General features: G+C 46.4%; 1 protein-coding gene across 1 annotated transcript; it reads left to right on the forward strand.

The window, feature by feature from the left end:
• Window positions 1-1027: 1027 nt before the first annotated feature.
• On the forward strand, window positions 1028-14710 carry MYDGF (myeloid derived growth factor). Its single transcript, XM_069216774.1, has 6 exons — window positions 1028-1280; window positions 6653-6703; window positions 8236-8297; window positions 10190-10271; window positions 12081-12153; window positions 14000-14710. Exons 1-6 carry the CDS (start codon window positions 1113-1115, stop codon window positions 14077-14079), a joined length of 516 nt encoding a protein of 171 aa, XP_069072875.1. The 5' UTR covers window positions 1028-1112; the 3' UTR covers window positions 14080-14710.
• The last annotated feature ends 1169 nt before the right edge of the window (window positions 14711-15879 follow it).

A 15879-nucleotide genomic window follows, 5' to 3' on the forward strand; every position in this document is an offset into this window, starting at 1 on the left:
AGTGACACCGAGGTCCAAAGGCCTCAGGAGCCCACTGAATTGTAATTATTTAATTAATCATTCAAATAGCAGCCAGGGCCACAGTACACAATAGGTTACACTACTGGTGCCAAACCTCCTGTGACTACCTACAGGGACCAGGGCATTAAATTTTCCACATGTAGGAAAGGCAACCCTGGGAACCACTAAGTGATGTAAAGCTATTTTAACCTTGGTTGTTTGTAGCTTGGGAAGGCGTGCTTGGGTGTGGGCAGTTTCTGTTTGTTTTTCAGTATCTTCCACTTAAATGTGTCTTCTATGAATCTACTTTAGTAAGACTTTAATTATTGTTGATATTGGTTGTTGATACATTTTGACTCTTCATAGCATTCCCAGTCACTTCCAGTGTTGTCACCGATAGGAAATGTTGTTGGCATTATAACCAATTATCAGGGGATTAACAACTAACTTTGGGTTCCAGACTAGAATGCTACCCAATATAAAGCACGTAATGTCTTGTCAGTGGTAATAATTAGTATACAAATACTATTACAATGCAATAACTTCACGTAATGTAATCAAATAAGTTAATCAGTTCTCACTACTGAGTTTTCAAAATGTGACTACTCTGGATAAGCTCAATGCAACTTAAAAGATCATGTTTCAATGTTATTGCAACAAGCAAGGCAATTCGATCTTCCATAAATAAAATCAACAACACGAGACCTAACTTTAACTCCCACCGACACGGCCTACTAAATTTTAGCAATACAAGAATGTTCCATACATGCCAACATTTCGAAATAGGATGGAGGGAGATAGTAAAAAAAACAGTCGAGGTAATTTATTTTTTTCCATTAAGATTAAAACAGAGACAATGTCAACTCTACGCTGGCTCACACAACGCATCTCTTGTTCTGTGCCCAGGCACCGAGTCTCAGCCTAGTCCTATTTTTATTTCCACGCTTCAACACTGCAGCTATTGATACGAGCCTTCCGTGGGCTTTCCCTAAGCTGCAGTTCAGCGTGGAATGTCCCTGTCGGGCTCCCGTAGTTGTGGAATGGCACGCCTCCGCTCGGCTTCCGGCTGAGCCGTTTGCTGACGTGCCGCTCAGCTGTGCTCCTCTAGTAAGATGGCGCCGCAGGTCAGGCAGTGTTGGAGGCTCGTGCCCCGGCTCCTGGCAGCTTTGACCCTCGCGCTGGTGACGTGCGGCGGCGCGCGGGGGGAGGACCCGCCCCCTAGTACCGTGGACTTCGACGTGAGACCCGGTGGGCAGGAGCACTCCTTCTCCCGGAGCCTGGTGAGTGATGGGGGATCGGAGCGCCGCAGGAGGGGATGAGGTCCCTGCTGAGGCTACACTGGGAGCTTTACCATTGGTGCACCAGGGAGTAGTTAGGAGGGACCGCTTCTGCTTGCTAAAATTATTTCTTTAGCTGTATCCTGCTTGTAGCATGTTTTACTCTGATGCAAGTTAATGGGGAAATCAAAAACTCCCATTTTTTTTTCTATACAATTCTCCCGCTTAGGTGTTCCCACATATTTGGATGCACGTGAATGGGACCCTATTATGTTACCTGGGTCTCTGTGTGATCTGAGCTGCATGATCCAGTTCTCCTGTTTGCAAAGTGTTGCTTCCTGGAACCTTAATCGTATTGGATCAGTGGATGTTAACAGGACTACATTGCCCAGAATGCATTTTTTTTTTTTAACTGAACGCTCAGGTCTAATGTCAGAGTTCTTCTGCGGACATTTTCTTGGAGAAACTGGCGTAGGGGATTCACCGGAAGGACACACACATGGAGTGACTTCAGAGGGAGGTCTGTGGAGGGGAACTGAGAGGGAGACTTAGAAAGGTCTGATCTACTCCTGGCTCAGAAGGGTGGAATCCTAAAGCTTCTCAGAGGTCCAGAGAAGAAGCTGTGATTGGACACTGGAGGGGACTGAAGGGAAGGCTGGTGGCAGGCTAATGCTCCGGTTACTTATCTGTAAACTTCATTACTTTGAGTCGAGGGCTTCCTCGCCCAGTCAAGGTTCATCAGGTGATGACTGTGGTAAGGAAGGCAGAGGAGAAGGTAATGCCCAAGTTAATTACTGGTAATCATCATTAGCTCGCGCCAATGTCTTCCTCGCCACAGTCAAGGTTCATCAGGTGATGACTGTGGCGAGGAAGGCAGAGGAGAAGGTAATGCCCCAGTTACTTACCGGTAATCGTCATTACTTCGTCAAGGTTCCTCAAGTGATGACTGTGGAGAGAAAGGCGGAGGAGACGGCAGTGCCCCGGTTAATTACTGGTAATCTTCATTACTTTGAGTCAATGTCTTCCTCTCCACAGTCAAGGTTCATCAGGTGATGGAATGTGTCGAGGAAGGTGGAGTGGCATTACCTTCTCCAATTACTTACCGGTAATCTTCATTACCTCGAGTCAATGTCTTCCTCCCCACAGTCAAGGTTCCTCAGGGGATGACTGTGGTGAGGAAGGCAGAGGAGAAGGCGATGCCCCAGTTACTTACCGGTAATCTTCATTACTTCGAGTCAGTGTCTTCCTCGTCACAGTCAAGGTTCCTCAAGTGATGACTGTGGAGAGAAAGGCGGAGGAGACGGCAGTGCCCCGGTTAATTACTGGTAATCTTCATTACTTTGAGTCAATGTCTTCCTCTCCACAGTCAAGGTTCATCAGGTGATGGAATGTGTCGAGGAAGGTGGAGTGGCATTACCTTCTCCAATTACTTACCGGTAATCTTCATTACCTCGAGTCAATGTCTTCCTCCCCACAGTCAAGGTTCCTCAGGGGATGACTGTGGTGAGGAAGGCAGAGGAGAAGGCGATGCCCCAGTTACTTACCGGTAATCTTCATTACTTCGAGTCAGTGTCTTCCTCGTCACAGTCAAGGTTCCTCAAGTGATGACTGTGGAGAGAAAGGCGGAGGAGACGGCAGTGCCCCGGTTAATTACTGGTAATCTTCATTACTTTGAGTCAATGTCTTCCTCTCCACAGTCAAGGTTCATCAGGTGATGGAATGTGTCGAGGAAGGTGGAGTGGCATTACCTTCTCCAATTACTTACCGGTAATCTTCATTACCTCGAGTCAATGTCTTCCTCCCCACAGTCAAGGTTCCTCAGGGGATGACTGTGGTGAGGAAGGCAGAGGAGAAGGCGATGCCCCAGTTACTTACCGGTAATCTTCATTACTTCGAGTCAGTGTCTTCCTCGTCACAGTCAAGGTTAATCAAGTAATGACTGTGGCGAGGAAGGTGGAGGAGAAGGCGACGCCCCAGTTACTTACCTGTAATCTTCATTACTTCGAGTCACAGTCATCGCCTGGTGATTTGTGGCGGTGGTGAGTGAGATGAACGAGGAGGTAATGTGTACAATGAGTGTTTGGGTCTCAATGTAATCTCTGGGTGCACACTAAGGCCGTAAGTGGAGAGACCGGTTTTGTGGGGCCACTGAGAGGCATCCAAATGGACTGGAGGGTCTTTTGAAGGGAGGCGATTGAGAGGGCTCATCTGAATGTGGGGCTACTACTGGAAGGCTTTTTTGAGAAGAGTCTGATGGATGAGTTGTGAGGAAAGTTTGAGGTTGCTTTTGAAGAGAGTATTAACTGTTGCCCTCTCACTAGTATTTTCAGTGCCAATAAATAGTATTTGTTTTCATTTTGAAAAATAAATACAAAATGAAAATGCATAAAAATGTTAATGTTGTCTACACTTGTTTTCACAGCAAATGGAGGCGGATTTGCCATCTTAAAAATAATACAGTTTCACTCACTCCACTATTTTAGTTTCAGTTCCCGGTCTTTCCAGAACTTCCAAAACACACAACCTGAACTACACTCTATGTGCGAAACTCCAGAACTTGCTTTTGATTGAACTACATGTTTAGGATAATTGCAACTGAAAATATCGAATAAGCTCCAACCCACACCTTGTTATACTGATAATTGCCCTCCCACTTACCTTAACATAGGCTGTTGTCCTAAGCGTCAATGGTGTGAAGTGACTGTGTTAATGGAGATCGGATGATAAAACATCCTGACAGATGGAGAGGGGTCTTAACAGAAAGAGCTTAGAAGAATGCGAGCTCAGCGAAGTGAAAATTAGTACTTTCATATTCAAATTCCATGTGCCTTTAAACATGTTATTAACTGAGTGTATGCTTTACAAAGAACTGATGTAATTAGCTTTTATGAAAAAATGGAGGTGTAATTAGATGATATTGCTTTTTCCGTTTCCTTTAAGTGGGTGGTGGGAGAAGGCTGCAGGATTCTACAAGTGCTTTCATATCAGCCTTGGCCTTCAACTTCCTTATTAGAGAAGTCACCTAGGAATTTCACTGCATTAACATGGGTCTCCCACCCCCTTAGACCCACATACACACCCTCTTAGTATTTATTTGCAGCCTAGATGACACATCCCTAGCATTAGTCTCACTCATTGAGTGCGCACACATGGTTGTCCACCATGAGCCTTAATCTTGGAGTATAGACCTCTATGACCCCACTGAAAGTGTACCCCTGAGTGTTCGTCCCCCACTGACCGCAGAATCTTGGCATGGGTCTCCCAAGGACCAAATGTCTTAAGCATAGATTCACCCCGGCCAGAATGTTCTTGAGTGCAGGGTTATCTGCTCACGAAACACCATCTGATCCACATCCTACGTGCTACTAACACCACACAACTAACCTTACACCTCGTGCCAAGCCTGCATGTTCCCAGAGACGAGTGGTAATGGGCTATTCCTTGACAGCCCATAGTCAGATAGCAGTACATTCAGCAGGCTACCTACAGTCGTCAAGCAGCATAGTTTCAGGACATTCACAGTGATAGTAGAACACACTCAAGGCAGGCGTGTGCTAGGCAAATGCCAGCAACACATCTGTGAAAACAGTAACTACCCTAAAGAGTAACACACTGAAAGACTATGTAGTTAAACAACTCAGAGTAAGAACTTTTTGATTCACCATTTGTTGGTCTGGCTTGTATTCATGGTCTGGCCCTTTGGTGCCAGTCAGAAACACAATATCTTGTACAGCATTTATGCAGCATGAGACAACCAGTAAATAAAGGTGAAATGGGGACAAAGTTGGGGCCCTTGGCTGACGATAGAGACGTAGGAGGTCTGAGGATGAGCAAACGTGTTGCAGAAGGTAATGGTCTGATTGCATGGAGATTGGAACCAGAAGGAGTGTTGGTGTTACAGAAGAGATGGGGACTTGAAGCCTATGGGCAAAATGATGCCCGAGGGTGAGATGATGAGGTAAGGCTTTGGGAAACAGGGCAGAGTAATACTGCCATTGTGAGAGAAGGCCGCAGGAAGCGAGAATGTCTGAGGTAGCATTGTGTGCCTTCAGAGAGGAGGGAACTGGACAAAGGGCCTACTGTTACTGAGATGGATTCCTGGGCCTGCTGAGGACAAAACAGATTGAGGTGAGAGTGTAGGTTAAAATAAAGAAGCAGATCTTTGTTAGTTGAGAACTAGCTTGAAATACAGACCTGCCAGGGCGGACCCTGGTGAATATGTAACCCCCAGGAGTAGTAAAGTTACTGAATTGAGTTACCTTATGTAGCATTTGTGAGCAAGGGTTTGAGAGCGGACTCAAATGTTCACAAAATGGCAAATTGGGCGCGTAGTTTGGGGAAATTGAACACCAAGTAGCTATTCACCACTGTCCGAACATTGCCCTAAAGAATATTGATAATACATTTGCATACCCTCAAGGTAGCACTCCTGTTTCACAGCTGAAAATAGTACTAAATCTTCATTTTTGACAACACACCCTTGAAATCTTTTATTATTTTCCAAATGCCCTCACTATTTTATGTAGGAATGTAAATTTTGTTTTAAGTGTATATAATGTTGAAATGTTATTCGAACCTGTAAACAGAACATGTCTCATATATATATATATATGAATCATATTTGCTATAAACAGCCTGGAGAGGAGTCATTGTCGTTTTACCGACTGTAAACGTCCGCTGAGCTCACGGACAAGGGAACACAAATTATTGAACTTATAGTTGTGAAATTTACTTCGAGAATTTTGCTAAATTTTACACTTATGGTTGACAGATTTTGGAAAAACACAATCTAAATATTTGCAATTTACATCAGTACTTTGACTCTTTCGTTATTTACACAATGCTGTAAAGGCTGCAATGGATGCCCCTGGCATTTGATGCACTGAAAATATTGCTGTGAATTGTTCATTTGATGCACTGATAACATTGTTGTGAACTGCTCTTGTCTCCGTTTCAATAAGAAGAGATGCTTTTTGTGTTGCATGCCCGCCTTGGCACTTAGAAACTGTTTTGCGTCTGTGTTAGCGCCTCGTCTGAAATTTCCCTGCGCCGATCCTTTTAGCTTTGGTTGGGTGGGCAGTTGTATACAGCATAAAACTTTTCTTTTTAATGTGGCACCTGCCACTGCAAGAGCTTTGAAAGTCTTTTTCGGAGAATGCCACAAGCTTCTTGTCTTTCTTGTGATGCTTGTATGACATTGCGTACGGTGGTGCTCCATCCGGCTTGCAGCATTCTTTTCATATTTGTAATACATGGAAACTAAGCGCTATGTGTTAAGATAGCTAGATGTTATAGGCATTAGCATTCAGGCTGTTGTTTAGTTGTAATACTCTTTAACCAACGCTAATTGCCTGCCTCTCTTTGTTCTTCTCCAGGGAGAATGCACATGTGCATTCTCTTATGCTGCTCAGGGAGGCACCAATGAGGTAAGTGATTAAGGCCTTGGAGCGCCTTTCTGTGCATGGGCTCAGGCAGCTTCTACTGTACGGTTTCCAGGACACCCGGGGAAGATGTCTGCGAGACACAGAATTTGTTTATCACACATTGGGGTTTGTGGTTGGATGATTTGTCTAGCAGCTTCCCATCTGTGACAATAAGTCAATGCAGACTTCTTTCTGAATTTTTGGAGGGCATTAATCATGAACTCGTGTACAAGCATGCACAACTCTAGCTTCACTCACTTTTCTGCTGGAAGAACAAGATGAGGTGAAGATGATAATCATGCCTTTTTGTTTGTTGCCTTGAGATTGGGACCTCACCTTTCATCTTCTGCCAGCAAAAGCAGGCCCTGCTGGAACAGTGGCACCAAGTGGCCACATGAACGTTGGTTGACCAAAATGGAGGAGGCAGGCGTGGCGGAAGTGACATCATGCACACGTTGACGCCCCCTAACATCACACTGCCTGTCCAGCCTTCTAGCCCCCTATGGCAAGAGTAGGGATGAGAGGAATCTCCAGTTAGTAGTCAAGCTCTCAAAGCCTCGTCTGCTTTCTGTTCAGCTGCTACCCTCATGACCCATGGGAGCATCGGATAGCGGGCACCACTCTAGGGCCAACAACGGGTAGCAGCTGTCACACCTAGCTTTACCTAGCGAGATCCGTGAAAAGCAAGCATGGAGCCGTAGTCACAGTTTAATCTGGATAGTACGCAGCACGAGCGCAATTGCTCGCTAGTCACTGGATGGAGGTATTGATCGTTGATGTGACATAACGATTGCCTTTGATTGGCATGTGGCTTTGCAGGTCGTCCAGACACTGTGAATCAGTCCTTCCTTCCTGTCAAGTTGATGAGCCTGTGAGGTCTGGCAGATGATAAACCTGAAACATGAGGTGGCCAGGCCTTTAGCCCATTTGAATGGTCAGTGTTCATGTCTCAAATTGTCGTGCTTCTCCAAGGCCACTGATTTTCTTTCCTTTAGGTACAATTTCCTCTGAGTCCATGAGTGCAAGCAAGGGCTTTATAGCCTGACCTGTTTTATAGCTTGTCCAGGTCGTTGCGTGTGGTGGACAACTCATGATTATCATTTGGGTCACTCAGCTTAACTTGACCGCAGCAGACTTTTTAGCCATAAGGTTACCATGGCTTTCACCGCACACTTATATGTGAGAAGATTGCACCTAGACTGCCCTATAACCACTTCCGCTCCACATGTAAGGGTAAGGAGAGTGCAATACAATTTCTTAATTGTTGCCAGCATGCGTTTGGGAGGTGGCACAAGAAATGCATTTCTTTCTTCCTTGAAATAGTCATCTTAACATTCCTCTCTAAAACATTGACACACATTTGGCACATTTTGTTGTCAGTTGTAAAAAAAACTCCTCCGCAAAAGTGTGGTGCCTGCAAGCTTGCCATCTGCGCAAAAATATATATTTTTTCCATTTTTGATGCTTGGTGAGCTTTGAAACTTACACACAAACTATAAATTGCATCTGAGTTGCTCTTTCGCTTCTGTTTGCAGCAGTGGCAGATGAGTGTGGCTCTCAGCGAGGGTGGCGGCCTCTTCTCCTGCTCCATATGGAGGTAGGTCTTGTTGAGTCTCTAAGCTTTAAATGGGAGGTTGGGTGAGAGGCGATGGACCACAATTGTGGCATTATTGGATAATGGCATTTCTTTCGTGGGATGTTGTTGCTGCAATATCTTGTGCTGTAATAAACAATGGACTTGACTAGGATAGATTTGCAGTTGGTACTATAACCTTTTGTCTTTCTGGAGTAGATTAGGTTCTGTGGAGAAATGTATTCTCATCTGGTAAGACCGGGTGCTAACGATTGACCGTGCACAATACGCCGTGAAGCCGGATATGTGGGGTGAAAGACTGTGGAGGTGCAGTTCTGACTGGGTGTCTTTATGCAGTGACTATATCAGATGGGATCTGTATCCTGTGCTGTGTGGTTTTATTGAAGGCATTGTGCCAGGTGTAGTAACACTACACAGGCCACAGATAGAATGCGTCCCAAGAGGAAGGGCATCCCAGCAAGACCTGACCATGCATGCAGTGAACCTGCCCTAGGCAGCCACACTGCATGTGGTGATACAACACCGGGAGGCCAGTTAGTGGCAGGCTCGCGGTGCATGTGGCGCCCCTACCCTACGAGGTGGGATCATGTCCGGCATCGCATTGTGCAGGGTGATACAACCCCATGGGAGAGGTAGTGGCAGGCATTGCATTTCATCCAGCGACACTGCCCCGGGAAGTGTGTGGATTCTTGGTGTTGTAAATGTGTGTAGGAGTTGCAGGCACCGGATTGCATCTTGGGGTCCTCCCCAGGAGGTAGTGTGTGGATTTCTGGTGATGTGGTGAGATTCTCCCAGGTGTGTGGTAAGTGCAAGCATTAGATTGTATCTAGAGGGTGCTCACAGGGAGACCCTTTGTGCATCCGCAGTATTGTGATGTGTGTGACAACACTCTCCCTTAAAGTGTGGCAGTCATCTGATTGCACTTGGAGGGTGCTGCGAGGGTCCCCGTATTATAATTTGTGGTGATCCTGCAGGTGCTGAATAGTGCCTAGGGTGCCTCCCGGTTGTCGGAGATATGGCAGGTCCAGTCCTCCATGTATGAGGGGCCTCGCTGTGGTGCACCTTTTGAGGCAACCAAACCACAATGCGGCTTTTGCACCAGAAGACAATGTAGGAATCACCCAGCACATTTAGTGGATGGGTGCAATATGGCTACAAGAGGGCTAGTGATTTTCATAAATGTCTTGGAAAATAAGTATTGGCATCAACTTGACCGTGGCCTGGCAGACTGGATGTGGAATCTGGCTTTGTGGCCAAATTAGTTAAGGTGTTACCGGGAGACGTGGGCATTGAACTTTGTAAATATTTGGTTTGAACTCCACAGATGGGACCTGCTGCAGGTATGCGATTAGTTACAATACGATAAGTTACAATACTTCAATTCTTCTTTATGGGTACTTTCTTATTTTAACAAATGTCCAAATTAGAGAATGCAAACCTGGCAAAACTAGTCACTAAACTGCCATTTTGGAGCATTATCAAAGTAACACAATCCTTTCCCATGGAAATCCTTTTGTGGAAAAATATTTCAGACTTTGTTTGGAAACCTGTAACGTGGCTGTGTGTTTAATCTTTCAGTTCTTAAGACAATAGGACTTATAATAATGAATAAAATAATACAAATAAAGGGTATGTAGTTAATGGTGGGGAATAAAAGCCATCAGTGCCATCTTTTCTTGGTGGGGTGGGGACACTTGTCCAAGACTTTGGATATTAATACAGATGTATTGTGAGTCCCTCACACATAATGTGAATAGTTCCTGTGACCCTTCTAGAGTCCGTCTCTCAGTTGACGCTTCATTCTTAGTAAATTCTATCTTCTCTGTTGAAAATGCAGGATGCATTATGGTGGTTTTATGTCACATATCTTTTGTTCTTGCCTCATCCCCATATAGGCCTCAAGGGGTCTCCTATTTGTACTTCATGCAGTTCAAAGTCGAGGTGAAAGGATGCACCATCGAGTATGCCGAAGCCTATGTAAGTTAAAGTTGAGTAACTTATTGTATGGAATGGGCTGGTTGGAATGTCTGACTGAGTTTATGTGCAGAGAACCTACAACCAACCACGTCCTGGCTGCCAAGGGTAGGGTGAGCTGACTACTGTGGGCTATCAAACTCATACCAGTCATCGGTGTTCAAAAAATCCCAAACAGACAAAGGATTTAAAGAGAAGCAAATTAACATCATTTCCATCCGAAGCAGCTATTCTCAGCAAAAACTGTGGGCGAAACAAAAGTTTTCTCAACTTGTCTTCACTCTTTTGATGTTATCAATGAGACGTGGAGAGGAACCTAAGAATATTTTAAGGCTGAGCCTTGAATACTTTGAAGACAGCTATTCCCGAACCACAAGTGGTGTCTAGAATGCATTCTGAAGTCATACCTCGTGCCTGTTAAACTAATGACTTGTAGAGTCGTATGAATCGTGTGTGTCAAGCTGGTGCAGATTGCTTTCTTGTTACAAAATGACTGTGGTCTGTCGCGTGGAGAGGGCGGATAGAGATCAGTTTTAGAAGCCTAGACCGTGTTTTGCTTTAGGGTTCTGGGATGTTAGAGATGCTACTTGGATAGGATTTAAGAACACTGGGCAAAGCCTCGGCCCCAAAGTGTGGAAGGGAGTCTGCAGCAGAAAAGGCAGCGAGGGAGTGCCAGGGGAGATTTAGCATCAGGATGGACGGAGACTGACTGCAACAAGGAGGATGCTGTGGGTGACTGGCGGCGGCAGAACGAAGATGGCGCGTGAAACTCCACAAACAGGAGGGAAGGAAGGAGGGAGAGAGAGGAACAGGTTATTTTTATATATATATATATATATATATATATATATAAAGCAAGGAAGACTGAAATGATAGTGGAGATGGCAAGGAGACTGCCATCAACATAGCTATTGAGGAGGCCAGTGGCAGCACTGGAGAGAGTGAGTCCCAGCAGCAATAGAGTGCTGATTGCGAGGTAGAGTGGCAGCGGCTGAGTGAAGCTGGTGAGGGTGGTAGAATTGAGAGCAGAGAAGGAATGGTGAGAGTAAGAGACAGCAGCTGAGTGAGTGAGGGTGGTGAGCGAGTCTGGTGGCGGAGCCAAGGTGGCACGGAGAAATGGCAGCCACGCAGAGGAAGTCTGGGAGCAGAATGGGGTCAGCGAGGCAGTCTGACGGCGGCAGAGAGGGGCAGGGAATGGAGACTGTGGGCAACAGAGTGAGAATGTCAAGCGAGAAGGGTACCAGAGGGGTGAGTTGAGAAGCTGGCACTAGCAGACCGATATGAGGAGGGAGACTGGCAGCAGAATGGTGTGGCGAGGGACACTGGTGGTGACGGTGGCAACAAAGGTGGGTGACCACGTACAAATGGCGAGGGGAATTGGCAGCATCTGGGAGAAAGGCGAGGGGATGCTTCAGCTCTTGGTGGGCATCAGTAAAAGCGGCAATGTGGGGCGTAACCTTGAAATATGTCCGCTGCTGGTTTGTGCCACTGAATCTAAAACAGTGTGAGAGCATAGTGGGTGACCGCTTAGCCAGTGGATCTAAAGTGAAGAGAGGGCACGGTGAGTGAATGTCCTGGTAGTGGGTCTAAGGTGGAGAGAGCACACAGAGTGACAGCTGAGCCACAGCACAGTTCCTTTATGAGGTTGGGTGATGGCATTGTTGAGATGTCTGCTGGTGTTTGTGGGATCACCAGAGGCTCGCTAAATCAGAGCACCCGGACTAGTACTGTGCAGAGAAGGCAGACATTACTCGATTCTCGTTCCCACGTGCAAGTGATCTGCATCAGTTTTCTGTGTGAATTTTCTTTCAGTCTCAAGCGGCGTCGAGTGACCATAAAGACCTCCCGCTGAAAAGGGACGAATACGAAGTTGGTCAAACAACAGGTCAGTGTTCGTGTGTGTTTGACAAATCGGTGTGCTTATAAGGTGCCGACTGCCCCTGGAATGGTTTTCAGGGCACACTGGGTCTGACTCATACAGAAAGGGTCCCAGAAGCAGCATCAAATTGCAACATGTTGCACTTTTGTAATCCCCACCCATTGCTTGTTTCTACTTGCCCATCACCATCGAAGTCCAGTGGTTCTTACCCTTTCGAATAGTCTGTTGTTCTGCGGGCAGTCCTTCTGTTGTTGGTGCCCCCTCTGTTCTTTTGTGGAAGGCCTATAGCTCAGCTGAGTCTTTCATGATTCTCTCCTTCGTGAATCGAGACGTGTTTTATATGCAATATGGTCTCTGAGTGCAAGGCGCTTTGACTGGTGTTTGCTTTACTTGCCTCCACAACATGGTCTTCTTAAATCCCTGATTTTATGGGAGTAAGTCTCTTTGTGGTGTACTCTCCTTCACTGCGTTGTATGGGGTGTTCGCTTTCCCTGCTGGTCGCCATTTCCTAGCTGCTGCCAGTAGGGACTGTGTGGTCCAGAGTGGTCTCTGATGAACACACTAATATGGCGTAGCGAAGGGCCTGGGACCCTTACCTGCTTGGCTGGGATATGCGCCATTAATTTAAATGTTTTATTATAACCCTGTAGAATGTCTTGTGAAAATATAGACCTCACCATGTTTAGGGGACAGTTATTGCAGTGGATGCTTTTGTAGTCCATATTTTTATAAACCATCAGATCTTTCCCTCTCCAAGATTACATCCAAAAAAGTCTCCTAAAAAGTGAGGGCGCGAGGGGAAAAGTATAAGGACGTCACTAGCGGGTCCTCCCCAGTGCTTAACTTGTAAATAAAAACGTGCCGGTTCCCAGAGATCTCCTCTGAAACACGTGGCTGCTGCAGTTTAATGCGCGAGCACAGAATACTGAGGCAGCGTAATCCTAACGCCAGCTCGGACCCCTTCAACTCACTCCCACGGTTTTCTGCTTTCTCATTTTGTGACGCTATTTCGTTTTTCTCTTCCTCCGTCTTTCCCCTATGTATCTTTTGCTGGCAGTAAATGCTTGAGTCAAAAATAAGTGGCGGTGCCCCGCACCGGAAACCACTGGGTCAACTTAGGCACTGGTCCTCCCAAAATCAAATTTTACTGAGAGATCAGTGACTGGCCGCAGTGGCCTTGGACCGTCTCGATCCAACGGGTACCAACAGGCTCCCCCTGTCCAGAGTACAGTTCCATTAAGGCCACGGTACATGAACAAGCTCCAGGCTGGGATAGGGACCCAAAGGGGATCTTTGAGATGATGGGCGACCACAGTAGGGTTGTGGTACACGACTCTAATAACAGCAGGTAGAAGATGGATAAAGGAAAACCAGTACCCCTCCACCCCTGCCCTTTCCCTGTCTGCCAAAGTTGTGCTATGAGATTAAAGCTTTTTCAAAAAACGTGTTAGCCACTGGCTGGTCAGGTGACTGAGATGGGCTACTTCACTCATTTCCTTCTGGCCACGTGCATGGTACGATTTTGAGGCACTGTAGGGGTTTCACAGCTTGATCTCTGTACACACAACAAGGACATACATCCTGCAAGGTTGGGCACTCATGGCAGACTTCCCCCCCACCCCCAAAGGGCTCTGACCCTTTAAGGACATGTTCTGTGGCACACAAGTTGACTCCTTTGTTGATGGAGCATAGTTACTTTTCATCGAGGCATGCTTGCTATTGCTTCAATGTCCAAGAAGTTTGCTGTTGAACTGCTGTTCAGTTCTGTATTGGCACCTTGCAGGTCTCTATGCAGTCCAAACTGTGTGTTTTTCACTATTTGCATTAATCCTTGTGTTCCTTTGTGTTCCAGTGACGCACAAGCAAGGGAAGTTCAAGTCGATGCTAGCCAAGGTTGTGATTGTAGCGAAACCTCCGCATCACGAGCTTTGATCCTGGATACAAACCGTGCTGGCCTTGGTCTGCGCAGTGACAGGACATGTCGCTTGTTGGTGTTCACCTGCGCCAAGGATTTGTTACTGACGTGTTGGACTCTGAAGTGAAGGATGTGGCAGAGAAACTATTTTTCAAACATGGACACATGAAAGAAAGCAGCCTTTCCCAGAGGAGTAGTTTTTGTCAGGTTGTCGGGTTGGTATATCTTTTCTTTTTTTTATTTTTTTTTTTATTTAGGGGAAGGAAAGATCTAGCTGTCTTTTTCAAAAACGGGTCCTGAGACTTCTGCATTCCCAAAAAAATGACTGTAAATGAGGGAACAAATAAAGCATCGAGCTACATTTTCAATAAGCGACATCCGTGCTTACTTTCCAAATTAGTGGATCGAACCCTCACTTTTTCCTGCGCCTCTGCCTCTTGGCGCAAAACGAGAAAGCTGGAAATCCTGGATGGGAATGCAGGTTGGCTACTTGTGCTCGCTCAAATGTGCCTTTTCTGTTGTACCCTTATCCCCTTCTCTGGTGGTTGGTTCCCATTCATTGGCCAGATACATTTTACAGTATTTGCATTGACTTTGTAGGAATGAGTCCCTGGGGTCGGGGCGCTGCATTAAAAAGTTTGAAAACCACTGGTCTGGACTGACTTGCACTTTCATTTGACATCTGTAGCTCCTCAACAAGTTGATTGTATCACCCGTCATAAGGATGTATGGGGTATGCTCTTTTATGGCAGATGTATATTACATCATGGGAGCAAAAGATTCACCTTCACCAAAGCTGTATATTGGGTTGCTTTAGGAATTCTTTTTCAATCCTAATGCTGCCAGCATGCACCCTTACCTGCCTGAACACAGTCTACTCTTCCTGTTTGCTCCAAGGACATCCCTCCCCTGCTCTCTAAGCACTGATGTGTGATTGCACCTACTGGTGGGGTTTGTAAAGTGTCAGCCTCTTCCCTTGAATGAGTGAGATCCTTTCAGGCCCTCTAACTGCACGCTTCTTGTACCTGCAGCGATTACCAAGGCATCCGACTGCTGTCTACACCGTGCAGTGCAAGCCTTGGGCTTCTCGTTGAACACGTGCTTCTTTCTGTCCTAGAAACCAGGGTTGCTGCTCTCTAACAGCATGGTTACTGGACTTGCTGTGAGTTCATTTGGTGGCTTTGGTGCTCTCTACCAGCATTTGTCCCGCAGTCGTCTTACAGTGCCAACTGCTTGCCTCGTCTGCTTGCCAGGGATCAGGCGTGGTCCCTGCGTGCTCTGACGCTGCATGCTTATTGTATGTGCCCTCAGGACATGGTTCCTTGCCTGCACACTAAAGGAAGGCAGGCTTGTCCAGCCTGTCCTGGAAACACTGAGGTCCTTGGATGCTGCATGCTTTAATGGTAAAGTCCAGGACTTCTGTCTTACTGCAACATTTTGGTAGGGTCCTTAAAAAACCCATCTTACCTGATTGCTCTTACTGCAAGCTTGTGATGGCTGCCTTGAGACCAGCAAGGTCTTCGATGGTTCTCCAGCTACAGACCTATGGATCCTCCCCAGGAGATGCATGGTTCTTCACAGCCCTTTGGTTCTGGTACTTCCTGGGGAAACGGAATCCATCTTGGCAGCCGTGAGACTGAATGCTGATTGGTCTGTTAACTTCTGACAGCAGTCCTTGCGCGCGCTCTAGAGCACCTCACGAGTTGATTGGTTCGCCCGTAGCATCTGCTGTCATAGCAAAGCCCTGGAGCTCACCAGGAGTTCACGCATGTTGTACCCGCCCTTGACACTGCCAGGTACTGACTGAGCGTACTGCA

This window comes from Pleurodeles waltl, chromosome 12 (genome assembly GCF_031143425.1).
Source record: "Pleurodeles waltl isolate 20211129_DDA chromosome 12, aPleWal1.hap1.20221129, whole genome shotgun sequence".
Taxonomy (NCBI): Eukaryota; Metazoa; Chordata; class Amphibia; order Caudata; family Salamandridae; genus Pleurodeles; species Pleurodeles waltl.

What these genes read in the sequence shown, in the direction of transcription:
- MYDGF (XM_069216774.1), top strand. Translation starts at nt 1,113, where the DNA reads ATGGCGCCGCAGGTCAGGCAGTGTTGGAGGCTCGTGCCCCGGCTCCTG. An exon ending in CTCAGGGAGGCACCAATGAG is followed by an intron (nt 6,704 to 8,235) that starts GTAAGTGATTAA and finishes TTCTGTTTGCAG; the next exon opens with CAGTGGCAGATGAGTGTGGC. An exon ending in TCGAGTATGCCGAAGCCTAT is followed by an intron (nt 10,272 to 12,080) that starts GTAAGTTAAAGT and finishes ATTTTCTTTCAG; the next exon opens with TCTCAAGCGGCGTCGAGTGA.